Source organism: Natrix helvetica, assembly GCF_964273705.1.
Source record: "Natrix helvetica genome assembly, chromosome: 1".
Lineage (NCBI taxonomy): Eukaryota > Metazoa > Chordata > Lepidosauria > Squamata > Natricidae > Natrix > Natrix helvetica.
Window position 1 is genome coordinate 801353 of NC_138548.1, and position 27686 is coordinate 829038.

The window sequence follows — 27686 nt, forward strand, 5'->3', positions numbered from 1 at the left end:
TTTCCTGCAGGCAGAAAGTAAACAGGTCAGGCTGCCAAGGGAAGGCCCACGGGGAGAGAAATGCAGCTGGGGCCCAAAACTTTCTCAGCAACTTCAGGAAGGGAAAAAAAAAACTCTTCTCAAGTACCCACACGGGGGGGGGGGCTGCCCCATCGCGGCTGCTGGCTCTCCTGAGCTGGAGAAGCTCCCCAGGCCGCCCCCTCCCCACCGAGAGCCCCCCACCCGAATTTCCTTAAGAAATTTCCTTTAAGCACTCTCATCCCTTTAGCCGTTGGCATGGAGGGTGTCGCTCCCTGGGGACATGCCAACTTTCCTCCGCACCTGAATTCCCCCCTCCCATCTTTGGCATTGTCAGTGAAACGTCAGAAGGATCCCCCCCCCCCCCGGCCCAGATCCTGAGCTGAGCAGTGTCTGTTTTATCAGAAGGATGCAATTGGAAAAGCGATCCTAAGCAGGGATTTATCTCTCTTTAGGATCAGGGGTGGGCCCTGTATGCCCACGAGGTTACTCCAAATGCTGGGACGAGACATTGGGGTGATGCCCCCCTCCACTGCAGAGACCCCACATACACACGTACCCCCTGCCAACTAGGTGCACACACTGGGCCTGAATTTCCCCTTGTTAGGGAGTTCACGAAGCACAATACATCAAACCACAATCTACCCAGAGTCTGGGTCCACATCAGATACTAAACCTAAGAAATCTGGGCATTTGGGGCACCCATGGAGGGCTGCAAAGAGTGGGTAAGGGGGAGGGGGGCTATCCATCTTGCAGGAAGTTTATCTCATTTTTGCCAGCCTCTGAACTGGCATTCTTTGCATCTTTGCAAAAAACTGGGATTGTTTTTAGATTATTTTGCTTTAAATCCCGTCTTTATCCTTGTTATAAAGATGGGGTGACATCCGTGATGGGATTCAGCCAGTTCGTACCACTACCGGAGAACCGGTGGTCAACTCTCTGAGCCGTTTGGTGAACTGGTTGTTGGAAGAAATCATGAGGGCAGAGAAGCGGTTGTTAAATGAGATGAATCCCACCACTGGATTACATCTTTATAACAAGAACAGGCGAACGCACCTTGCCTTCGTCCTGAAGGGCTATATGAATCCATAGGAATCAATATGGGCTTCTGCTTCTATTACTGTATACTGTCAGAAATGAGTTGTTTTCTAGCATAGCAAATTGTAACCTCAATACTGGACCTGCAAATGTTATCTCTGTGCTGCGTCTCCCTTCTATCCTTGGCTTCCAAGCGAGGGACATTCTTGAAAACATAGAAGAAATTGTTACAGGGGAATATCAGGCCCCATCGATAAAGGAACCAAACTAGGGAGTCATAAATCCTTAAAGCATTCTGCCTAAAAACAACTTGGCAAAGGGGGGCTGCCACCCCCTACCCAAGGCCATAGGAATCCTCCCTAGATAAGGGAGACAGAGACAGGAGCTGGAACAAAAGGATTCTTTAAAGATCACATTGATAACGAATTCTTGTCTCTGATTGGATAAACTTTGCTTCCCTCTGCCTAAAATGCGTATAATACTCTGAGCCCCTCTTGCAGGGGGCGGCTGTTCCTTCCGTGCATTTGTTTGTGTGTTTTGGATATAGTTTGGTCACCCAGCTTTTGCTACGGCCATAAATAAAAGGTGATTTTTTTTTGCAAGCCTCGCCTGGGGTCTCACTCTCTCTTGGGCATTTCAGTGGCTCAGGGAAACTGCTGGGACCTTACAGTCCCAAAGGTGCTTTTATTTCAGGGGGAAACTGGACTTTCTGGTTTTTCTTTTAAAGGCCTTTTGCTTCTCCTTCAAGAAGCTTCTTCAGAGGAACGAACTGAAGAAGCTTCTTGGATGAGAAGCGAAAGGTCTTAAGGAACCATCAGAAAGTCCATTTGCCTTTACAATACAGGCGTCTTTGGGACCAAGCATCACCGATTCCGGAGGAATGAGGGCCTCCCTTGACATCCCTAATGTTCCTTCCCCTCCTCTTCTCCTCACAACAACCCTGTCAGGTAGGCTTGGGCTGAGAGAGCCCCTGGCCCAAAGCCCCCACCCAGCTTTGATCTGAGATGGGTGGGTGGGTTTTCCGGGGGTCTCTCACCCGCTGTTCCTCTTGAATGGAGAAGGAAGACTCCCACACGGAGGGTGCTGTCTGTGCCCACCCACATTCAGAACGAATGTCCCACCAACTGTATTACTGGGGGGGGGGGGGCATTTTTCCTGGGTGCTGCAGCCATTCAGTGACCACTGCAATAGGGCCAGTACTGGTGTTATAAACCTCATAAATAAAGGGATTAAATAAAAGAAATGGGTGCCAAGCATGCAACTGCTCATCAGTCACCCGCTCCATGCCACTCTGCCCTGCCCCTTCCACCCCCCCATGCCTCTTTTGGACGTGGGTCACATGGTGTCCGGAGACAGCCTAGCTGGACAGAGGGGTGGACCCTGCCCAGTTGCAGCTGAGTGACTCTGCTACTCCCGATCAAATGGGGTTGATGTCAGGCCAGAAAGCCATCTTTTCTTTTGAGTCTTTGGCCTGCTATACTTTCTGTCATTCCGCTACGCATTTTCTATGGTGGGGAAACGGGAGGGGGGATTGTACGGAGTTTGATGCTTTGTAGCCATAACAAAATTCCTTCTGGAAAGCCAAGGTCATCATCCTTTGTCTCTGCATCTCTGCACCTGGACGTAACTGGATGGGGGGAAGCTGCCAGTGGAAGATTGGGCTATGGGATGGACTTGTGGGTGTGGGGACAAGATCTTGAACTTCCAACGGGGTGGGGAAAACTGGGAAGCCTTCAGATTGGGGTTTCCCCAGATGTGCCAGCATGGCTCTCTTCATAAATTGGAACTTTGAGCAATGCTTTGCCTTGGACTCTGATTCAATTTTGGATGCCATTTGGGACCCTGACCCCGTCACATTTGGTAATTCCATCCGGAATTAAAATTTTGGGATAGCACCCATGCTGAGCTCATCACCGAGGCAAGATAAGAATTGAGCGTCAAAGCAGTGGCCATTTCAAGGACTGAGGGATGGGCTTCCAACCTGGGCCCCTTTAAGACTTGTGGGCTTCAACTCCAATGGAATCGAATTATATAATTAAATATAAATATAAATTTAATAAATATATATATAAATATAATTCCCCGGGGAAGTTCCCAGAGAATTCAATTCAATTGGTGTTGAAGGCCACGAGTCTGAAAGGGGCCCAGGTTGGAGACCCCTCAACAGTCCCAATAACAACATTGTTATTCTGGCTGGGCCTTGATGGCCATTTGGAATTGGCCAGGGAGGGAAGGGCTGCAGCCCTTTCTGGGTGTAGGAAGTTAAAACCCACCCCTCTGCTAGAAAAATGAAATATCCTGGGAAATATTGAAAAAGGCAGAATATTATATTTCCCTGGATCAGAAATGGAGAAATGTTTTTAGGCAGCAAAACAGACTCGCTCTGAATAGCCACCCACCTTTGTCAATGGGCGATTAAAAGGCCTGGGCCAGTCTATTCTACATAACAAAGATCTCCCCCTTCAGCTCCAGGGTGATGGGGTTAAGGCGTGATAGGATTAGCCCTTGACCCATCTCACCCCAGGGCACCTGGGAAGAAGCAAGGCTCAACCAGACATGGACTCAAATCATAGCCTAGAGGGTTGCCCCCACATGGCCCCCTGGGAGTCTGACAACCAATCAGAAGACAAGCTCAAGATCAAAGGCCAGAGAGGGGATAAAACCAGGGACTTTCAGCATCTCTGTCTCTGTTTTCTTCTCCACCCAACATCTGGAAGCCACTGATCCCCCTTTTCCGTTCAGGATCTCAAACCACGTGATCCTGTCCACCATTAAACCCTCTTTCCAAGAAGCCTCCGTGTTTCCAGGGTCTTTCCCCCACTTGGAGCTGAACCCAGAAGGACGTTTTCTTCCAACATGGGGAAGGGTCTCCAGAGGGAGGGAGGGAGGGAGGGAGGCTCACTGCAGAATAGGCTCTTCCCATTCAAGGGAAAACTGGCAAGCAGTGGGTGGGCCACACCCCCCCCCCATTTGACCCAGCCAGAGTCGCCAACCGTGAAGCAGGCATGGGGCAGACGGGAGGAAGAGCCTGGAGGGGGATGCCTGCCCCCCCCAGGACAGTGGGGAGATTGTGGGGCTGCCAGGCAAGGCTGGGCCCCTGAATGGCCTGGGCCCTGTGTGGGGGCACAGGGGCCCACAGGCCGATGGGTCAGAGAGGGGAGCCACTTGGGGCCCCTGGGCTGCTGGGAGGTGCCTGTCAGGGCCTCCCCCTGGAAAGGAGGGCTCTCTAGGGTGACTCATCGGAAGACCCAAGAGAGAAGAGTTCAGTGGGGCATCTTCCTAAGCCCCTGCCCCCCCCCCCAACTTAGCTTAGCCTGGGAAGGTCTTTTTTCTGCCTTGCTCCTGGGGGGGGGCTCTGTTGTCTTGCCCCAGTCTGTGGGTGCCCTCTTTTGATCACCCTCCTGCCCCACATCCAAGTCCATCCAAGGGCATCCCTGAGGCTCTGCCCCCAGGGCCTGGAGATTGGGGGGGGGCAGAGACTGCAGGGGGAGGGGGCGTAGGCAGGAGGGGGGTGGGCACGAGTCTCATGTCTCCAGACCCAGAGATATAGGGGGCCCTTCTGCTGAGAAGTGGGGAAGACCCAGGGTCTACAAGGGACAGCGCTCGGCTCCTCCTTGAGGATCAAATCCCTTTAGCTGGTTCGGAATAAAAGGAGGGAGCCCTGGGCGACCCCCGAGCTTGGTGGCTTTCTTGCAGACGTTTCATGACCCAACTAGGGAACATCATCAGTGCTAGAAGGAACCAACCCTGAACGATGAACATTTCCTTCTGTTGCTGGAAGAAAGAGGACTGGCATCGAGGGCCCAGGAAGGCAAAAGTTTGCCAAAGCAGGGAGAGGCCAAAGCAGCCGTCCCAGCCGAAGGGCTCCCCCAGACGGTGCCAGCCTCAGCTCTTCTGCAGGTGCCCAGCTCTTGCCAGGGCCAAAGGGCGACTGCCCCCCTCCCGAGCCCAGCCCCCCCCCACCTACCAGATGGGAGAGTTCCAGCAAGCGCAGGAGGAAGCCCAGCAGGCAGCCGGTCACCACGGAGAGGATGGAGAGGGTCAGCAGCCCGTTCTCCCTCCAGAAGTCCTTCAGCCTCTGCCAGGCCTCCCCCAGGCGGAGGGAGAGCGAGCCCAGAAGGGCCTGTCTCGGCTGCCCCCACATGCTGCCCCGAATCTCACCGAGGGCACCAGGAGGCCCCTCCGGCCAGGGCTCGGCACATCCCCTTGGCCTGGTGTGGGGAGCAGGAGGGGACCCCCGAGGCCAGCAGGTCGCAGCCCCCCCTGGGCAGGGAATGGCAAGGAACCGGCCGGCTGCAGCCTCTGAGCCTAACAGGAAGCGATCTGTGCCTCATGACGTGTCCTCATCATCGTCGTAATCCGAGTCTAACTTTGGAAGCGATGGGATTTGGGGGGGGGGGCAGGCGAGGTCTGAAGGGCAGGGCAGGCTCCTCCGGCCACTGCAAAGACCGGGCGGATTAAGAGGTCAGCCAGCTGCCAAGAGCCCTTGGCTGGCCTGAGCCCCCTGCAGCACTCTGCACGTGCTCAGAGGAAATGGACTGGCTTGCCAAACAGGCTCCCCAATGGGAAGAGCTGGGCATTTTTCCTTCCCACTTTGGCCTATGCTCAGCTCTCAGGAAGGGCATCTCCTCTCAAGGCCAGAGATTTTCTTTCTTTCTTCTTCTTTCTTTCTTTCTGTATCTTTATCTTTTTCCTTCTTTCCTTCTCTTTCTTTTCTTCTACTCTTTCCATCTTTCTTTCCTTTCCCTACCTTTTTCTTTTTTAATCTTTTTCTTTTTCATCCCTTTTGTTCTTCCTTCCTTTTTTCTTTTTTTTCTCTTGCTTTCTGTCTCTCTTTTTTTAAAAACATGTTTTTCTTTTATTTTTAGTCTCATGCTCACATTTACAAGTATACATTCTCTTAGTTATTATTCTTATCACATTTTAACACTTTTAAACATTTATTTTTCCATATAAAAAATTTAAAATATATGATTGGGATTGCTTTGCTTATCATCCCATACGCCTCTTTTGTTTTACCTCCACTCTATTTTCCTTTCCTTTTCTCCCTCCTTCCCTTCTCTACCTTCTCCTCCTCCTCTCCTTCCCTTCTTCCCCTTCGTACCCTCCCTTGCCCCTTTCTTTCTTTCCGTCTCTCTTTTCTCCTATTGGAAAAAAGGCCTCTAACGGAGCAGCTGAAAAACCGTAGCCTGGCGTTACGGCTGGGCCTCCACTCCCACCCACTGGTTTCGGGACCATTACAGCAGCACTTAAAAAGGGACTTATGACCATTTTTCGCGCTTATGACCACCGCAGAATCCCCAAGGTCACGTGATCAAAATCTGGGCCCTTGGCAACTGGGTCGTATTTATGATGATTGCTGTGTCCTGGAGTCATGTAATCCTCTTGGGGGGGGCAGATTCACTTAATGACCAGATGGTTCACTTAACAACCGTGGCGAGAAAGATGGTAAAACGGGGCCTCCTCCTGTTCCTCTCTATTATTCCAATTGTCAGGGTGAAAAAGGGGGTGGAGAGGGGGAAATGCTGGGCATCCAGGCCAGGATGCCTGGCGCTTCTTCCTGACACGTGGCTGGCGCTTGTAAACGCAGCCCCAGGGTTGCCCGGGTGAGCTGGCTGCCAAGGGAAGCTTCGGCCAAGTTTTATATATTGAATTTATACACCTGAGGTGACACCGATCAAAAGACGACAAGTGTCAGGTACGCAGCAGATTAGAAAAAAAGCAATAATTAACACAACCCGGTTGTGACTTTTGGAATTTTAGGGCAGCCTGTCTGACTTTCTAAAAAGATTTTAAGAGCTGCGGACTTCAAGTCCCAGAATTCCCCCGCACCTCTTGAACCTTCCAAAAGGCGAGTAAGGCGGGTGTAGGAGGGGGGGGGGGCAACGCTTCAGTGCATTTTCCAACCCAGAACTCGGCTTAAAATAGAATGGAGCTGGAAGGGGCCTTAGAGGTCTTCTAGTCAAGCAGGAGGATCTGTGCCATTTCGGACAAGGGGCTGTTCATTCAGCAACGCCACGTGTGTGTCGAGTGAGCGCAGCCGTGCAAGGAAAGCGGCTCCCCTTCTTCCCGAAATCCTTGCAAACCACGACGCCCGTTCGCACGTTCCGCAAAGTCACGCGTTGGCCGCGAGGTGGCGCCCGCGGACGCCCATCCTTCCCCTCTCCTCCTTCCTCCCGCCCTCCAGGAGGACGTCAGGGGGCGTGGCTGGCAAGCGATGGCGTCGGCGGCGCAGGCGCACCAGCAGCTCCGAGGTGACCAAGATGGCGGCGCCCGTAGTGGCGGCGGGAAGCGCCGCGGCGCCGGAGGAGTTCGAAGCGCCGGTAGCGGCGGTGGCGCCCGCTGCAGCCACGGCGGCGGGGCCTTCGCGTCCCGCTCGGCTGCCACTGTCTCGCGTGAAGGCGCTGGTGAAGGCCGACCCGGACGTCAGCCTGGCCAGCCAGGAGGCGGTCTTCGTCTTGGCGCGCGCCGCAGTGAGTGGGCGGGGCGGATCCTGCCGGGCCAATCAGGAGCCCCCTTGCCAGCGCGAGGGGCGTGGTCTCTCTCTCTCTCTCTTCTTTTCCCTGCTCTGGTCGCCAGAGGGCGCAGTTAAGTCCCGCTCGCTCGTTCTAGGCTAGCGAAGGCGCAGCAGTCTCCGAAAATGGATAGGATGGGGCACCACGCGGAGATCCCGCCCAGACTGGAACGAGCCCTTTGCTCAGGCTCAGAGGCTGAGCTGGTTGAGTAACGAGACTACCAGCTGAGCAGGCGCTCAAAAGCCCATGGCCTCTGCGGGGATGCTCTCCTGCCGTCAGTTGGGACTCTCAACCAGTGGCGCCCACTTACCTGGCCTACCTTGCAGGGAGGGAGCCAGTTTTTCAGGGCCAAGAGGTGGAAGCTGCCTTGCAGGGAGGGAAGGAGACCCCTGTGTCATAGCCCCCCCCCCCGTCCCCCTGGTGCCTGAAGCTACCCTTTGCCGGCCAGGGTGGGGGTCTCGGAGGCTGAACACTGCCTGGCTTCCCCAGAGCATCCTCCCCCCCCACTAGGGAGCGCTGCCTTTGGCCCCTGCAGTGGGACCGCTGAGTGTCTCTTGGCTGACCTGCCTCCCCTTCTGCCTCCCCAGGAGCTGTTTGTAGAGACCATCTCCAAGGACGCCTTCCTCCACACCCAGCACGGAAAGAGGAAGACTCTGCAGAGGAAGGACCTGGGTGGGTCAGCCTCCTCCTTTCCACAGCCCTCCTTCCCTTCTAGCACTGATGATGTTTCCTAGCTGGGTCACGAACGTCTACAAGAAATCAAAGAAGGACCAAGGACCCCACAGTCCTCCCCCTCCTCCCACTGACCCAGGGCTGGTTGAGGAGTCAGAAGGACCTGGGGGGGTGGGTGTCTGTGCAACTTGGCTCCAGCTGAGCCCCGCCTAACATTTGGGGAGGGGTGGAGGGGGAAACTGCGACCCTGGAGGGGGTGGCACACAACCCCCCTCCCAGGCTTTCCCAGTTCTCCAGGGCCCATCAAATGGGCTTCACTTGTACCTTGGTCATCTGTCCAGTCTGTGGGTGGCCCAGGTCTCACCCGAGCCATGGCCAGAACGATCACCTGGTGGTAACATTTCCAACCCTCCCGGATGCTCACAAAACAAAACAGATAAAAACATAAATAGCACAAGACTATCATATCCTTTTGCAGCTTTCCGTATCAGCATATATATTCTGTTTTTGTGGTTTACAATTCAATTATTGCCTTCTCTTAGTTTTAACAATTCTAATGATAATGTGACAATTATAATATAGTAGTATAGTACAGATTATCAAATTTTACATACCAGTATATAAATTTTTCTTCATAGTATATTCAGTAGTTTTCAAAAGTTTTATTTCTTATTTTGGCCTCTATTTTCTAGCCACTTGAACAGTCTACTCCCAATTTTATATAGTCTGACTCTCCTCTTTTAACTCCATGGTCATCCTGTCCGTTTCTATTATGTATTTTTTATTCTGTTCTAAATTTCCTGGAGTCAAAACGATTCAATGGCAAATGTTCAAGAACAGCAGATCTTAATTTTTTTTTTAAAAACCCACCAGCTGTCAATTTTTCCTCCTGCAGACAATGCCATTGAGGCCCTGGACGAGTTTGCCTTTCTGGAAGGTAAGGGGTCTGTTTGTGTACCTGCCTGACTTAAAATAAAATATTTGTTGTGGTGTTTAATGCCCCGAGCAGCCAAGCAAACCACCTGCAGGGTAATTGTGTGACTGACAGCTTTATGGAAAGTCTTTCAGTCGGAATGGTTTGGGGCTGGGATAAAAAAGGAGCATAAATAACATAACTGCATTCCGGAAAGGTTTGGATGGCTTCAACATGATGGTGGGCATGAAGGACTCATTTGTTTAACAGATGAACAGAGTCGGAAGGGACCTTGGAGGTCATCTAGTCCAACCTCCCCCCCCCTGCCCAAGCAGGAGACCCTCCACCGTTTCCGACAGAGGGCAGCCCAGTCTCTTCTTGAAAGCTTATCTGGAAGGGTAGAGAGGGTCTCCTGCTTGAGCAGGGGGCTGGACTAGAAGACCTGCAAGGTCCCTCCCAGCTCTATTCTCTATTCTACATAACAAAGAAAACAGAAAGACTGTATAATTTAACCAAGGAAGCTCAGAGATAAAATATTTTTGAGGAATTCTCAAAAATGTGTTTCTTTTTTGGGGGGGGGGGTGTTATGCAGGAACGCTGGACTGACCTGTTTGAAAGACGCGTCCGCAGAAGGAACGACCGAGGGGCTGCCTCCCTCTTCGCCTGCCAAGGAAGACCCTCCGAAAAAACCCTTTGCATAGACCCAGTTGTGTGATTTGTACATACGCATTTTCTCTGAATATATGTATTTTTCCCATATGTGTTTGATCGGCTGGATTTCACATGGCTCCCTCCAGGCGTCTCTGGGGGAATTCACCAGCGGGCGAGGCCTACACACACACACGCACAGATCTGGGAGCGGGGGGGGGGGACGGGGACGGAGATGAGGTTTTTTGGGTTTGAGCATCTCAGCTGCTGCTTCCTTCCTCCTGCAGCCGCTTTGCGTTTCCTCTTCCCCGGACGCCAACAGGCAGCTTTGCTGTGCAGTTGCTGGGTCTCTCCGTGTGGGCAGGAAAAATTGATTGGGGTGGCAAGGAAGGACGGGCATCTTGGCACTGCCACCTCCAAACCTTGGCACTGCTTGGAAAGCGATGCCACCTGCCCTGGCTTTGCCTGCAGGGAAAGAGCCTCATTTTCAGCAAATCAAAGGGAAAATATGTGGGGAGGGGGCTTTGAGACCCTCCCCCAGGAATACCCTCTGGGGAAGAAGGGCCTGTAAGGGAGGGGAGCAACTTTGTCCCCATCGTTGGCATAGCCTCCTCCTGATGGAGGGTGGCAGAGAGCCAGTTTAGTCTAGTGGTTAGAGCCCCAGGCTAGAAAGCCAAGAGGTCACAAGTTCGAGTCCCACCTTAAGCCCTGAAAGGTTAACTTTGTGAAAGGTCAACTGGATGACCTTGGGTCAGTTACTCTCTTAGCCCAACCCACCTCACAGGGTGGTTGTGCTGGGGAAGGAGGAGGAGGAGGAGGAGGAGGAGGGAGGGGTGTTCAATAACGTTCACCGCCTTGTTATTTGCAAAGATAAACGTGGGATAACAATGTAATGAATGCATGAGAAAAAGAAAGAACAAAAGAGGGAGGGAGGGAAGAGAAGGAAGGGAGGAACAAAAGGAGGGAAGAAGGAAGCAAGGAAAGGAGAGAAGGGAGGGTAAAGAAGGAAGGAAGAGGAGGAAGAGAAAAGGGAGGGAAGAGAAAGCAAGGAAAGGGGAGGGAGGGAGGGAAAAGGAGGGAAGCGGAAGGAAGGAGGGAGAGGAAGGAAGGAAGAAAGGAAAGAAGGGAGAGGGGGGGGGGAAGAAAAAGAAAGAAAAGAAAGCAGGTTGGATAAAAGTTCCTTCAACCCTGGGAGTGGAAGACTCTTGGCAAGGGGGGTTGGGACCAGCCATGAGCCCCCCCCCAGGAAATCCACAGAGGAAGTGTGTGTGTGTGTGTGTGTGTGTGTGTGTGTGTGTGTGCACCCTCCAGACTCTCCATTGCTGGTGAAACACAGGTGTGGGGGGGGAGGGGTGTCTTTTGGAGGGGGTCTGGAGTGGGGCAGAGAGAGAGAGAGAGGCAGGCAGAAGCTCAGGAAGGTTGGCTGCCCAAACAGCCCCCCCCCTCTTTAAAACTCCCCTTCCTCTGGCTTTCCTGCTGGGGCAAAGTAAGGAGAAGGCCGCTTCTCAGCACCCGCAGGACGGACGGACGGACAGATGGACACACAAACGGTGTTTGGAAAGTTCCCGACTTTGTGCCCGTTTCGTTTTTTAAACCCCAGCATATTTGCATCAATGCGGGCAGCGGGCAAGGCCTGCCTGGTGCCCAATCTCCCCAATGCAGCCTCTGCAGAGGGCACCAGCGGCCTGCCAACTGTATTCTCCCCCCCCCCCCGCAACCTGGTTTACCCACCCTGGAGCCTCTTTTGGGGGGGGGGCCTTTTCTTGAGATAACCAGGTGAAATTTAACACAAAGCACAAAACTTGGAGCCATCCTGAAATAAACAAAAAGCAAAATAAAATAAATTAATAAATAAAACAAAACAAAATAATGAAGTAAAATACAAAACAATAAAACAAATGAAAAAAAGATACATAAAAATAAAGTAATAATAAAAAAGAAAAGAATATAAAACTCGATCTGAGTTTCATTGGAAGGCAGGGAGGGGGCCATTCCTTTGGGTGGGAGCTCCCCTTGCAGAACTGGGGAGGGGGCTGCTCTCCCCTCTTGGAAGCGGGGACCCCTTGCCCGGAGGATCTGAGGATTTGCATGAGCTCTTTGGGGCAATCGAAGTCCCTTTTTTCTTATCTTCGGGTGATCAAAGAGACCCTTCCAGCCCCCCACTCCCCAGCCCCAGCCTCTCTTTCTTCTGGGGACTTGAAAGGCTGACGGGGGCTCCAGGTGGGGCCAGGCCGCCCACCCCCTGGGGGGATGCAGACCCCTGTCACCTGGATGGGCTTTGAAGTGGGGCCGGTGCCCGCCTGTCCTGCCAGGGGGTGTCCTGAGTTGGCTCCAGAGCTGAACGACTCCCCCTCCTCAACTGGTCCCCAGTATAAATGCCCAGGACTGACCCCCAGGCACAAGCCGCGACCCTCCCTTGGTGGAACCATGCAGCTCCTGGCCTGGCTGACCTGCCTCTCCGGCCTCCTGGGTAAGTCCTGGCCTGACCGGCTCCCCCAGCCCCATTTGGGGACTATGGAGGGGCCCCCAGGGCCCCACAGGCTGGGTACCCAAAGGGCGACTGCAGAAGGGGGGGAACAGGAGGCCCTCTGGGCAAAGTTGGGTCCAATCTGCCTTGCCCATGCTCCTCAGCCAGCACGCTCCGGTGGCAGGGGACGATGGGAGATGTAGCTGGAGGGGAGCAGGGGAGGCTGAGGAAGAGAGCCAGGTGAGTCCAGGGTTGCAAAAAACCAGGAGTGTGGACACATCTTTTCCTGGTCAATGTTTACTCAGAGGGAGAATTTAACAGACGAACAGAGCTGGAAGGGAACCCTGAGGTCATCTAGTCCAACCCACCCACCCACCCAAGCAGGAGACCCTGTACCATTTCAGGCAAGTGGCTGTTCAGTCTCTTCTTAAAAGCCTCCAGGGATGGAGGCCCCACAACCTCTGGGGGGAAGTTCTGTTGAGTAAAACCTATGAGTGGGGAAGGGGGCTCCCAGGAGCAGGTGAGCAAAGGGGCATCAGCTGGCCAGCCAGGCTCCCAGGACGATGCCCCCCCAGCCCCACCTCCCTCAGCTCATGCTCTGGGGTCCAAAGTCCCACAGGAGAGGACAGGTGAGGTTTCGGTGAAGTTGCTTGATGGCAATTGCCAAGAGCTGAAGAGAGCTTCCTTGTTCAGGAGCACTGTATCTGAAAACAAGTCAGGACGAAGAAGAAAGATGCTCGTATCCCAGAGTCAGCACCAGGCTGTGATGGGGGACCCTTCCCAGCTTTTTCTACAACCTTTTTGCTTTTTTCCTTCCATTGAATGCCCCCTTCTTCCCCCCACCCAGCCCTCGTGGATAATTCGGAGAGCCAAACAGAACCTCCATGTTCAGAAGTAGTCTACCTTGAATAAAGGCGGGAAGATGCTTTCTTGAGCTATCCTGATGGCTCTTGAGCTATCCTGATCGCATCCTACCACACACTTCCCTGCGACCGATTCGCTCTCACAGGGAGGGGCTCCTCCGGGTGCCGTCCACTAGGCAGTGCCAACGGGCGACACCTAGGAGTAGAGCCTTCTCTGTGATGGGCCCAACCCTCTGGAATGACCTCCCCCCCCGATATCAGAACCACCACCGACTTTCTCTCCTTTCGACGAAAACTGAAGACTCACCTGTTCCGTTTAGCCGGCCTGGACCATTCATAACCTCATCATACCTCTTGGCAGATATATTTTTAATTGGGTAATTTTAATTGGGTATTTTTTAAGATTGTTTATATACTGTTTTTTATCTGCTTTACCTGTACAGTGTTGTATTGCCTCCTCTTCTATGTTTTTATGTTTGCATGTTTGTAGTCCATTTTATCTATTTCATTTGACTGTACACCGCCCCGAGTCCCTTTGGGGAGAGGGGGCGGTATAAAAATCGAAATAAAGGTAAAGGTAAAGGTATTGAGCTGGCAGCTTCTTGGGAGCCAGATCAAGGCGTCTCCTTGGTGCCATTTCCAGAAGGAGGTTTGCCATTGCTTCCTTCCCAGGGCTGAGAGAGAGTGGCCGGCTCCACTGGCTCTCAGAGGGATCTGGTGCATTGGAACCCTGATAAAAACCCCTAGATGCTAAGGGGGATTCCATTTAATTAATCCTGGGGGGGGGGGGACTGTACCTTAATGGGGAGAACTGGGGAAACGCCACTGGGGAAGGGCTCCCTTGACCCCCCCCCCCTGCTTCTAGTGTGGGATTGTGCACCAGAGGCAACCAGAAGTTCCTGATCACTGTTGGTTTATTTCTCTGTCCAACACTGGAGGCTTTTAAGAAGAGATTGGACAGCCATTTGCCTGAAATGAGGTTGGACTAGATGATCTCCAAGGTCCCTTCCAACTCTGATATTTTGTGATTCTGTAAGGGTCTCCTGCTCGAGCAAATGGCTAGACTAGAAGACCTCTAAAGTCCCTTCCAACTGTGGTATTCTATAAGGGTCTCCTGCTTGAGCAGAGGGTTGGACTGGATGACCTCCAAGGTCCCTTCCAACTCTGGTATTCTGTGATTCTGTCAGGGTCTCCAGCTTGAGCAGAGGGCTGGACTTGAAGACCTCTAAAGTCCCTTCCAAGTGTGCTATTATTCAATACAATACAATACAATACAATACAATACAATACAATAGCAGAGTTGGAAGGGACCTTGGAGGTCTTCTAGTCCAACCCCCTGCCTAGGCAGGAAACCCTATACCACTTCAGACAAATGGCTATCCAACATCTTCTTAAAGACTTCCAGTGTTGGGGCATTCACAACTTCTGAAGGCAACTTCTGTTCCACTGATTAATTGTTCTCACTGTCAGGAAATTTATCCTTAGTTCTAAGTTGCTTCTCTCCTTGATTAGTTTCCACCCATTGCTTCTTGTTCTACCCTCAGGTGCCTTGGAGAATAGCTTGACTCCCTCTTCTTTGTGGCAACCCCTGAGATATTGGAAGACTGCTATCATGTCTCCCCTAGTCCTTCTTTCTCTTAAGCTAAACATACCCAGTTCCTGCAACTGTTCTTCATGTGTTTTAGTCTCCAGTCCCCTCATCCTCTTTGTTGCTCTTCTCTGCACTCTTTCTAGAGTTCGGTAAAGTTCTCCTTACAGGGAGGGAGGCTGAACTCAAACTATTTTTGTTTACAGACTCTACACCTCTCAGAGCAAAGGACCCAAATAAAAGAATGTCTCCATTCCTTAATCTCCAGATTACCAGAGGGAGCAGCTCAGGACAGGCTGGGGGGGGGGGGGGGGAGGAAGGCGGGGGCTGTAATGACCTTACTGATGCCAGCAGGGGATTATAGCCTGGCCCTTCACCTGGGCAGCTGAGCCCCCTCCCTGGCTTTAAGGCATCTCTCCCCCAGGCCTTGCCTTGACATCAATCCCACCCTTGGCTCTCAGCCAACAGTTCTTCTGCACAAGAGACCCCCCCCCTTTGCAAGGGGGTGGCATAGCAAAATAGCCCCCGAATGGATCCTCATCGATTGCCTAGTGACTAATTGCCAATCCCCTCGTTGCCTTTCAAAGCTTCCAGGGTCTCTGGGGTTTCCTCTCTGCAGGGAGGAAAAGAGAGGGAGGCCCAGAGTTCTCTCTCTCTCTCTCTTTCTCAAATACGCAGCTCTTCCTTCTTTGCCTTCACCCGTTTAACCAGCTACTGCGACCGTCGCGCTCGGAATATATTCAGAATTTACACAGAGCTACTTTGCCGGGTGTTTTTAGTTTGCTGTGCACAGGGAGTCTTCCACTTACGACCAAAATTGAGCCCGACATTTTTTTCGCTAAGTGAAACACGGGTGAAGTGAGTTTTGCCCCGTTTTACAGCCTTTCTTGCCACTGTTGTTAAATGAATCACTACAGTTGTTATTAACACGGTTGTTAAGCGAATCTGGCTTCTCCCTCGACTTTGCTGGCCAGAAGGTCGCAGAAGTGGACCAAGTGACTCCCCAGGGCACAGTGACCGTCGTAAGTATGAATCAATTGCCAAGCGGCTGAATTTGGATTACGTGACCGTGGGGGCTGCTGCAACGGTCGTAAGTGTGAAGAAAGGTCCTAAGTCACTTCGGTGGCACTGTAACTGTAAACGGTCGCTAAATGAACCGGCCGTCTGTTAGGGAAAAGCCCTGCTCCTTTATCGGATGCAGATAAAATGGCTAAGCGATTGGAAGAGATAACCTTATGGGCGGCCAATAAGCTTTACAAGTAAATAAATAAGTGGAAAGGAAGAATTGGGGTCTTCACTTCAACATCGCGGTCAGGAATCGTTGCTGCCCCCTCGGGGCCATGGAGGGAGCCAGCCTTCTCCGCTTGGCCAGGGTCAAAAGTCCAGCAGAAGGACGGGAAAAGCCTCTGGAGAAAAAAAAATAGACTTTTTGCTGGAGGAAAAGGGGCTTTTGGGGGAGAGCCTGACCAAGACACCCTCAAACCTCAGGAGCTGTGGATGCCTCCATCACGGGAGGCTTTTAAGAAGGGAGTGGACAACCCTGTGTTTGAAATGGCCTAGGGGGTCTCCCGCTTGAGCAGGGGAGGTTGGACTAGAGGACCTCCAAGGTCCCTTCCAACTTAGGATATTTTATGTATGCTGCTGTGACAGAGCCACAGATCAGTGGAAGGGTTTGTCTCCTGGACCTGTGTCTGCTCCATCGCTGGAGAGTTTCAGAAATAGACCGGGCAGCCATTTGACCGGGATGGTGTAACGCTCCTGCCTTGAACAGGGGGTTGGACTGGATGACCCCCAAAGTCCCTTCCCAGTCTACTGTTGTGTTCTGTTCAGAGAAATTATTCCTTGAGATTTTGAGCTGCTTCGCCCTGCAGGCTGTGAATGTGCCATTTGTGCCCCGCAGGTGCTGGAGTGGCCGCCTGGCCAAGAGGCGGCCGAAACCTGCCGGCCGAGCGAGGCTGTTGCAAGAGACAAAGTCGCCTGGTCTTCCTCGGACACGGTGAGTTGGGACGAAGCCCATCCTGAGAAAACTGAATTCATCCTTTCTCCCTCTGGGGAGTTTCCTTTGCAAGGCCCCTCCCTCTCTCCTGCGAGGAGGAGGAGGAGGAGGAGGAGGAGGAGGAGGAGGAGGAGGAGGAGGAGGAGGAGGAGGAGGAGGAGGAGGAGGAAAGATCAAAGAATTTAAGAAGATCAAAAGATCAAAGACGATTGAAGAAGAGGCTGGAGAGCCATCTGTCTGAAATGGAAGAGGGTCTCCTTCCTGAGCAGGGGGTTGGACTAGAAGACCTCCAGGGTCCCTTCCAGCTCTATTCTGAATGAAGTGCACACACTTCCCCCCCCCCCAAACTGACTCAATGGCCAATTCCAGAATCAAGGAAGGCAGGAGAGAATTGGGTCTCCCTCCCCCTCCCCCCTGTGTGTGTGTGTGTGTGTGTGTGTGTGTTGGCACTGCCTTAGGGGACACTCCAAAAGTTTGCAAACATTGGAGTCAGTCAACATCTGTGGAGGAGGCTGTGTGTGAAACCCTCCACAACATACAAGTTTTCCTTCATTTACTTTCTTCACCCATCTGAGAAAGACTGAAAGTAAAATAACTCCAGATGGAGGTAGAGAAAGGGGGGGGGGTTGTTTATTCATCCGTCATTTGACCCATTGGTCAGCTGCAACCGGACAAATCTTGCAAATCTCCCTGAAGAGCCATTGATCAATTAATTAAACCAATTTATGCCCCCCCCCCACTCACACACAGGTGACTCTGGGCAGCTTAAACGTCACAACTCCACAACGTCACAACGTAACAACCTCGCCTTCTCCTTGGCTGCAGGAACACAAACCAGCCAACCATTTGGTTGTTGTTGTTAGTTGCGAAGTGGTGTCCGACCCATCTTGACCCCATAGACCATGTTCCTCCAGGCCTTCCTGTCCTCTCCCATCCTCTGGAGTCCATTGAAGCTCAGGCCGGCTGCTTCGGAGACTCCATCCATCCACCTCCTTCTCTGCCGTCCCCTTCCTCTGTCGTTCCCAGCATGAGGCTCTTCTCCAGGGGGTCCTTCTTCCTTCTCATTAGGTGGCCAAAGTCTTTGAGTTTCCTCTTCAGGATCTGGCCTTCTAAAGAGCAGCCAGGGTTGATCTCCTCTAGGATTGACCGGTTGGATCGCCTTGCAATAGGAATCTTCTCCAGCACCAGAGTCCAAAGGCCTCCATTCTTTGGCGCTCAGCCTCTCTTATGGTCCAACCTTCACAGCCGTCCGTTGCAACTGGGAAAACCAGAGCCTTGACTAGACGGACTTTTGATTGGCAGGATGATGTCTCTGCTTCTTAGTCTGCTGTCTAGATTTGCCATCGCTTTCCTCCCCAGGAGGAAGCCTCTTCTAATTGCTTGCCTGCAGTCCCCATCTGTTTGTGATCTTGGAGCCCAGGAAAATAAAACCCGTCACTCCCTCCATTTCTTCCCCATCTATTTGACAGGACTTGAGACGGCCGGGTGCCATGATCTTCGTTTCCTTCATGTTGAGTTTCAAGCCATCTTTTGCGCCCTCCTCCTTCACCCACGTCAAGAAGCTCTTGATTGGGGCACAGTGAAAAAGTTAGAAGAAAGTCCCAGCTGTGATTTGGGGTAGAAAAAGGATGTTTAGTGCCAATAGAGTAGAATAGAATAACAGAGTTGGAAAGGACCTTAGAGGTCTTCTAGTCCAACCCCCCTGCTTAGGCAGGAAGCCCTATAGAAAAGAGAACAGAGCCGGGCCAGAAGGGCAGCGTGGTGGATGACCAGCTCCGCCATTCCGCCGCCCCGAGTCCTGCCCGGAAAGGGAGCGGCTAATAAATCCAAATTTATTATTATTATTATTATTATTCATCTCCCGCCAGGCTGGCCACACGACCCCCGAGACCCCCAGGGACGCACCTCATCCTTGCAAAGAACACTGGAGGGTGCTTGGGGTGGCCATCTGGAGCTGGGCCAGAGGCAGTGCCTGAAAGGCAAAGGGAGGCAGGACGGCCACTGTGTGGGGATGCTACAAGGGTGGGCCAGATGGCCTCCAGGCCTCCCTCTTGCTCCCCTAAAGCATTGGCTCTTCATTCTTTAGCCTTTAACGCATCCTGGCAAGGAAGGACCCACGGTTGTGGGGCAGGAAAAGTGAACCCCAGATAGTCTTAGGGCTACCAGCAATTGGTGGGGGGGGGGAAAGAGGGGGCAGAGCTGAAGGGGGCCAAGATCTCTGCAGAGGGGCTGAAGGGTGAGGGGGGGCTCCTGCCTCTCCCCCAAAGGAAGGAAATCTTTGCCACCAAGGATAAAGGCTGCCCTCCCCTTTTGGCGGGTGAGAGACAGCCAACCAATTAGTAGGGCTATTATTCCTGCAGCCTTTTTATGCCAAGGACCACCAAGAGTTGCATTGTTGGCATTCTTCCTGTCGGCCTCTGCCCTCCCCCCCCCTCTGGCTCTTCCTCCTGTTCCCCCCACCCCCCCACCCCCTCCAGCCATTATTTTTGTATATTGGCCTTTTGGCTGATAATGGCTTGTCTCCCCTACCTGCCCCCCAGTTGCTAATGGAAGACACACACACACACACACACACACACACACACACACACACACACACGTCCTTCCTGTCTGGCTGGCACCTTTTCACCAGTCCTTTGATTCAGCCCAGCCTTTTCGCTTCCTGGACATAGGCTTTGCTCTTCCTCCTGCAAAAATCCCTCTTTTTTAATACCCACAGCTTGTGTATTGCAACTCTCTCTCTCTTTCTCTTTCTCTTTTCCCTATGTGTACATGAAGGAGATCTATCTATCTATCTATCTATCTATCTATCTATCTATCTATCTATCTATCTATCTATCATCTATCTATCTATCTATCTATCTATCTATCTATCTATCTATCATCGTCTGTCTATCTATCTATCTATCTATCTATCTATCTATCTATCTATCTATCTATCTATCTATCTATCTATCTATCTATCATCGTCTGTCTGCCTGTCTGTCTATTTATATCTGTCTATCATTTCCCGCAATTTGAAAAACTGATCATGTAGCAAAGTGGGATGGTGTTTTATCTTCTTCCCTTGGCATTTCTGTGCTGAATGATTATTGATTGATTGATCACATTTAGAATATAGAATCCTAGGCTTGGAAGGGACCTTGGAGGTCTTCTAGTCCACCCCCCCCCTGCTCAAGTGAGAAACCTTATTCAGAAACTGTCCTCTCTCACACACAAAGGGAGTCTTAATTTGGGTCGTGTCCAAATAAAATGTTAAAAACATAAAAACTGGATATAAAAGTTTAAAACACGGAGGCAAGGATAGTTAAAATTCGACATTGAAGGTTAATTAAGAGGCGGGGGAGGGGCTTCAGGGTGCTAATTGGACCACCTCCATTATGTGGGGCCAGTAATGATGTGATAATTGGTGCAATTAGCAATTGATAATGGATGTGATAATGTGATGAGACAGTAATAGTGATTGGTGCTAGGAGGGCAGTTCTCTGCTGTCTTCTGTGCTTGCAGGCCACAAATTGCTTTGAGAGTCAAATTCTGAATATCCATCCAGCAGGAGGGAAAAGGGAAATATCATTACGTAATTCCCTTAAATGGGAGACCCAGGTGGGTGTCTGGGAATGGCAAAAAAGAGGCAACCCGTTTTACAGGCATTTTATTATACACAGATTTACTGTTGGAGCTACATAAGGGCTGAATTTTGCAATTTTGATAAAATGCCAAATCAGTTGTGATCAGCTTCGACTTTGGAATTAGGCAAGACTAACCTACCTTACATGCAAAGATAAAGGCAACAAAACTAGGCAAGTAGTTTTTGGAGAAAAAGAGGGATGAACATTGGAATAATAACACTGTGGAGAAATGGATAAGTTGGCAGGAGGAAACTGAATCTCGTGGTCATGTACTACTTTATACCACTTTATAAGGCCTTGGAAAGGCCACACTTGGAATCCGGCATCCAGATTTGGTCACCAGGATCTAAAAAAAGATGTTGAGACTCTAGAAAGAGTGCAGAGAAGAGCAACCAGGATGATGAGGGGACTGGAGGCTCAAACAGACGATGAACGGTTGCAGGAACCGGGCATGGCTGGTCTAGTGAAGAGAGAAGGACCAGGGGAGACATGAGAGAAATCTTTCAATATTTAAGGAGCTGCCACAGAGAGGAGGAAGGGGGTCAAGCTATTCTCCAAAGCCCCTCGAAGGCCAGAGAAGGAAGAATGGATGGGAACTGACCAAGGAGAGAGATTCAACCTGGAAATAAGGAGGAATTTCCTGACAGGGAGAACCATCAACCCAGGGAACAGAAGAGGCCGGACTGCCCTTTGTCAGAAATGGCGTAGGGTCTCCTGCTTGGGGGTGGGTTGGACTAGATGACCTCCAAGGTTCCTTCCAACTCTTCTGTTATTCATCCAGGTCACAGTTTCCAACTGGCAACTGAACTTTCTCGGGTTCCTTGAAAACATTTCAGAACTGAAGAAGCTTTTTGAGTGAGAAGAGAAATGTTTTTAAGGACAAAAAGAAGCCAAGGAAGTCCAGTTGCAATTTGGAAAAACCGGTTTGGGACAACCTGGCCCTTGGCACACACCTGTAGCTTTTCCAGATGTTGGATGAAGGCCGGTTCCCTTCCTCTCTCCTTGCAAATGGCCCTGCAGGCAGCAGGATTGGGGGCAACTGTTTGAAAGTTTATCTGAGTCCATAAAGGGGAGGAATCTGACCAACACAGCAAGTTCGCTCCTCGCCCGCACAAAACCCTGGTTAAAGTCTGGCTTAGGAGGAGGGGCACCTGAAATCCTGGCTAACTGAAATGTTGGGGGCCTCGGGGTGCTATGGAAGCAAGAGCCTTTGTGGGGCTGGGGGCTGGGTGAGACCCTGACCCAAATGACGCCCTGTTGGTTTTCCTCTCCCTCCCCAGATCTTTCGGGCAGCCCCGTGAGCGTTGATGTGGGGCTGTGCCGGAGCCACTGTGGCCAGGGGAAATCCCCCCCTTCGGGTCTTCCCAGAGAGCTTTCCCTGTTGGACTCCCACGGGACCCTTGAGGTGAGGCTTCCTTCCCTGGGGGTGACAGATTCCCCTCTTCCGGGTGTGGCCCTGGGCATCTGGGCTCAGCTGGCCTGGCCAGCCTTGAAGACTTCCCTGGCATTTCTACCCTTAGCCCCATCCTGGCCAGCTGGGTGCTAAAGGAGGGAGGGTGGAAGGAAGGAAGGGAGGTAGCTAGGGAGGGAGGGAGGAAAGAAGGAAGAAAGGAAGGAGTGGATGATCCTTGGGGCCCTTCCAAAGGCAGGAATGGCGGTCGCATGCCCCCCAATTCTCTCTCTTTTTCCAGAAAGGGCTTTAGGGGCATTCCTGCCTGGGACATCCTGACCTTGTCATTCCCCTGGCACCATTTGGCTTCTACCTGATGCCCAGGCATTAACTTAGCCTCCCCCCCCCCCTTGTGCTTGCAGGAGAGGCCCCTGCAGTGGCCAGCCAGGCCCAGGGGAGACCCCCACTCTGAAGGCTGCTGCCCAGCCAGCTCCTGCTGTGAGCCCACCCGCCTCCTGGTGCAGGACCGCTGGCTTCGGGAGGGCCTTCGGCAGGTGGAAGTGGTGGAGGGCTGCCAGTGCAACGCCAGCCCAGAGGAGTGCCTCCGGTCGCCTGCCCTGAAGACCTTCTTTCCCGACTCCCCTCTGGAGCAGACCCTGGACGTGGGCAGGTGTGCCGGCCCCCCGCCCTCCCGAGGTGAGCCAGCTGGGGCCTCCAGCCGGGTGGAGTTCAGCCTTGCCAAGCTGGGCCCTGGCAGGGATGGGGAGCAGGGGAGTTGCTTGGCGTCCCAGGGCGGGGAGGGCTGGCCTGCAAGGCCCAGAGGAGCTGCCTTGGAATGGGGGGGGGGCTGTTCTCCGCTCCCCATAAAACCAGACAGAGCTTTGGACGCAAAAGGCTGGCTCAACTTCCTACCCCAGGCTGCGTCTCCATGGCAACCCAATTAAGATAAGATAAGATAAAAGATATAGGATAAGAGATAAGATGATAGGTTAGATTAGATAAGAAGATAAGATAAGGTATGTTGTAAGATATAAGATGTAAGATGCAAGATACAGTATAAGATATCAGATGATAAGATAGCAGATAAGATATAGGATCAGATCAGATCAGATAAAAGATAAGAAATAAGATAAGATGATAAGATATAAGATGTAAGATATGATAAGATATATGAGAAGATATAAGTTATAAGATATGAGATGTAAGATACAGTGTAAGATATAAGATATAATAAGATAATAGATAAGATATAGGGTAAGATCAGAGCAGATAAAAGATAAGAGATAAAATAAAGGATAAGATGATGATAAGATATAAGATATGATGTAAGATGTAAGTTAATAGAGAAGATATAGGATCAGATCAGATGAAAGATAAGATAAAAGAAAAGATGAGATGATGATAAGATATAAGATGGTATAAGATGTAAGATGTAAGTTAAGATAATAGATATAGGATAAGATCAAATCAGATCAGATGAAAGATAAGAGATAAGATAAAAGAAAAGATGATAAGATAAGATGGTATAAGATGTAAGATAGGATAATAGACAAGATAGGATAAGATCAGAGCAGATAAAAGATAAGATATAAGATGATAAGATATAAGAAGATAAAATAAGATATAAAGTATAAGAAGATAAGAGATGAGATAGGATAAGATAACCTTTATTGTCATTTTTTAAGTGTGGCCACATCCACATTAACTAACTAACTAACTAGGGAAGCCCACCAGAAGCAACACACAAAAGACTCGCATGTTTATTTGTGCAAAATCTGCCCTTACCACTGACCCAGGTGACTCTCTCTCTCTCTCTCTCTGCCAGGTGGGCCCTTCTGCATGCCAACAGGGTTCGACTGGGTCCTCCTGCAGGGCCCCAACGGGAAGCGCCTGGTCCGGACGCTGGGGGGCTGCCAGGGCCAAGGGGCCTCTTGCTACAGGGTGCCCCACTGGGAACACTACTCGGAGGTGGTGCTGAATGCGGAAGGGAGGAAGAGAGAGCAACGGAAGGTCTGCCCGGGTGCGCCCCCCTCCCCATTGCCCCCTCCCCAAGGCCATGATGTGCCCAGAGTCAGAGCGGAGGGTCTCGGGGTTAGTTTGGGAGGAGAAGGAAGAATTAGGGGGCACCGATCCACATGGGATCCAAGCAGCATCTCTCCCACGGCTGCTTTTCCTAAGAAAACCCGACCACATAATTTGGTAGAAACCTGGAATTCCTATACCAGACACGGCTGCTCTTTAGGGCAATTTTGGGCTTTTGGTTACTCTAAGTGCCTGGAGTAATTTTAGACAAATTGGTGATGTGCTAAGAACTGTGGACCACGGATGGGTGTGAGCCTCCTTATTCAGGCATGGTCTACCTTCAAAGAGGCCCAAAGCTCATGGAACAGAAGTTGCCTTCAGAAGTTGTGGGAGCTTCATTATTGAAGAGATTGGACTGCCATTTGTCAGAAATGGTGTAGGGTCTCCAGCTTGGGCAGGTGGGGGTTGGACTAGATGACCTACAAGGTCCCTTCCAGCTCTATTAATCTGTTTAGGCTGCCTTGGACGTCCCTGGATCTTGTTGGCATGAACGCCAGCTGGGGAAAGGGTCAGATGCCTGGAAGTGGGTGGGTGACCTTGGGACAATCCCCCCTTCTCTCTCTCTCTCTCTCAGCCGGGCCCACCTTGGAGGGTTGTTGTGGTGGGGGGGAGGAAGGAGGAGAGAGGGGGGGGAGGTCTCTTCACTACCTTGACTTATTTATTTAAAAATAATAAAAAGGCAAGATACAAAAACAATGTTTGAAATAATCCCCCAAATTCCACTGCTTGGTTGGCAGGTTTTGAGATCCCCAGTGAGTGGGGGGGGGGAGAGGGGGGCTGAGAGAAGGCCGAGGGCACAGCACCCTGGGCACCCTGGGCAGAGCCTGGTCCCAACCTCAAAAAAAGGGCTGGTAGCATTTTAAGCCTGGCAGGATGGCCAGGGATGAGGTCGAAGGGGGTGCCAGGCAGCCTCACCCATCCTCCCCAGCCATGGGTGCCCAAAGGGCCTGTGAGAGATGCTGCAAGGGGAATTTGGGAATGGGATGAGACAAAAAAAGGACTGACACCATTAGTGAGTGGGGGGGGCAGGGCAGCTCCTTGCAAAGGGAGCCCCCCACCCCCCAGCCAAGTGAAAGGAAAACAGCCCTTTTCTCTCCTCTTTGTCTTGCAAATCTTTCAGGAAATTGACCTGGGAAGGTGCTTAGGATCTTGTCCAAGGTAAGGCAGCCCAGATGCAGAGGTGGGGGCAGGGAGGGGGGGACACACACTCTCTCTCACACACACACACCCAGCCAGCCAGCCCTCCCTCCCTCCCTTTCATTACCTCCTGGGTGTGGATTGGGCTCCTGGGATTAGAGCCGGGGACAGAGACCAGGGAGGAGGCTGCCCCATTGGCTCCTGGCCTGGAGGACACCCCCCCCCCCCCCCGAGAGTGCAGAGGGGAGGGGGCACACCTGTCCGCCATCCTTTGGGAAGGTGTGGATTCTGCGGAATTCAACATCTGGGGAGGAAGAGAAAGAACGGAGGAAGACCAAGTGGAGAATTCAGCAAGATGCTCCCCGGATGCCTTTGGATTGGTCCCGATATCTCTCTCTCTCTCTCTCTCTCTGTCATAGGTTTCTCTCGCTCTCTCTTTTTCTCTCTCTACCTGTCACCCCTCTCTCTCTTTGTGATGGGGGAGGGGCATTGCTGCTTTTTACATTCATCACTTTTTCTTAGTCTCATCTGCCTTCCCAGAGCACTTTTCCTTTCCTCCTCTCCCCCTTTATCTTTCCTCCCTTCTCCTCTCTTCTTCCTTCCTTCCCTTTTTCCTTCCTTCCTCCCTTCCTTCCTCCGCTTTCCTTCTTTTTCCTTCCTTCCTTTCCTTTTCCTCCCTCCCTCCCTCCCTCTCCTTCCTCCCTTCCTTTCCTTCTCATCCTTCCCTCCTTCTTCCCTCCCTCCCTCCCTCTTGTTCCTTCCTTCTTCCCTCTCCTTCCTTCCTTCCTTCCTTCCTTCCTTCCTTCCTTCCTTCCTTCCCCTGCCCTGCCCTGCCCTGCCCTGCCTCACTGCTCCTGTGTCTCTTCCTTCCCCAGGGGCCCAGGGGGGGCTGCCACTCACTGCATCCCTCATGGGTACGAGACAAAGACTTTCCAAAGCCGGACTGGGGAGCTGCGCAGGCTCTTTGTCATCCAGATGTGCAAATGTGGACCGAAACATTTGGGAGTTGCCAGGCTGCCCCACCTCTGGAGCGAAAAGAAATGAAGGCAACAGCCGCGACCCCCTTCTCCCCTCCCAAGAGCCCCTGTGCCACCCTGGAAAGAGTACAAATAAATAAATAAAACGTATAAATAAAATTTGTCCAGCTGGCCTGTTTGGAGTCCCTGACACAATCATATCACAAAGCAAAAAAGGGATTTTGCTTTTGCAACTCCAGCCGGGCTGCGTTTCCTCCTTGGGGGGCTGCAAAGACGGAGGCTGGGGCAGGCGGCTCTTCTCGCCCCATCCCAAAGTGCCCTCGCCCTCCACCCACACCCAGCTCTCTACCCACACGGCCCCTTTCTCCAGGCTTGATCCGGGGCTGAGGCTGATTTTGCAAAGCCATCCAGACTGGGCTAAGCCTACCTTCAGGATGGCAGCCCCCCCTGAAGCCCCCCCTGCCCCATAGAGGCCATGGGCCGCTTGGGGGTTTCTTCGGTGTTGGCGAGCCTGAGGTTAGAAAAACCTTTGGGCTGAAGGTCCGACTGGGGACGGCCACCTGCAGCAAAATTAAAAATGGCCAGGCTGAAGACCCTCCCTTCCTCCCCAAGTTTTATTTATCATTTCTTATTCAACCCATTTGTATATAGCAGGTGCTAGTCTCCCATATAAGCAGCAATTGCTTGCAGGGCCTACAACAGGGCTAAAAACCTTTAGTAAATCCATTGAATTAGGATGAAAGCCAAGTGAAAGCCAAGGCGAATAGGACAGAATGACAGAGTTGGAAGGGACCTTGGAGGTCTTCTAGTCCAACCCCCTGCTTAGGCAGGAAACCCAACACCTCTTCAGACAAAGGGTTGCCCAGCATCTTCTTAAAGACTTCCAGTGTTGGAGCATTCACAGAATAGATGAAGGGAGGACTGCCTCACATGCTCTGGGGTCTCTTGGGGGGGGGTGGTCCCCAAGCCAGGTTTTTTTTGGGGGGGGGCAGAAGCTCAGCATCAACAAGGCCCATCAAGAGCTTTCCAGAAGGAAGCCTGGAGGGCTGGGGGTGGGCCCACCTGGATAGCTGCACGGCTGCCAGGATGTTTGGGTACCACCTGACCTTGGCACCCACCCTTTGGAAGGCCTTCTCCATCCATCACCCAGACCCCCCTCCTGGGGTAGGTAGCCTTACAGAAGAGGGTCTTCATCGTGTGTGTGTGTGTGTGTGTGTGTGTGTGTGTGTGTGTGTGTGTGAGAGAGAGAGAGAGAGAGAGAGAGACCCAGTCTAGTCACTGGGCACAGCTGGCTCTTTCCTGTCCTCCCTTTTTTGGTGGTGTGGGGGTTTTCCTTGGCAGTCTTTCCTACCTGCCCAGAGCTTAGAATGGGGAGAATAATTTTCCTAAATTAGCACAATCTCCCTTCTTGATCGGTTGGCAGATCCAGCACCCAGAAATTTGAAAAGTAAGAAATAATGAAATGAAATTAAATAATGAATAGAACAGGAATAGAATCAGAAATAGAAAATAAAAGACAATACAGAATAGAATAAAATAGAATAGAATAGAGAATAAAATAATAGAATGGAATAAAATAATAGAATAGAATAGAGAATAGAGAATTTAATTAGAATAGAAAAGAATAGAATAGAATAGAGAATAAAATTATAGAATGGAATAAAATAATAGAATAGAATAGAGAATTTAATTAGAATAGAATAGAGAATAAAATAATAGAATGAAATAAAATAAAATAATAGAATAGAATAAA

General features: G+C 51.5%; 1 protein-coding gene across 1 annotated transcript; it reads left to right on the forward strand.

Moving 5' to 3' along the window:
* The first annotated feature begins 7247 nt into the window (after positions 1–7247).
* Positions 7248–9913, forward strand: POLE4 (DNA polymerase epsilon 4, accessory subunit). The gene is made up of 4 exons (XM_081937258.1): positions 7248–7529; positions 8159–8243; positions 9139–9180; positions 9749–9913. Exons 1-4 carry the CDS (start codon positions 7320–7322, stop codon positions 9760–9762), a joined length of 351 nt encoding a protein of 116 aa, XP_081793384.1. The 5' UTR covers positions 7248–7319; the 3' UTR covers positions 9763–9913.
* Positions 9914–27686: the final 17773 nt, after the last annotated feature.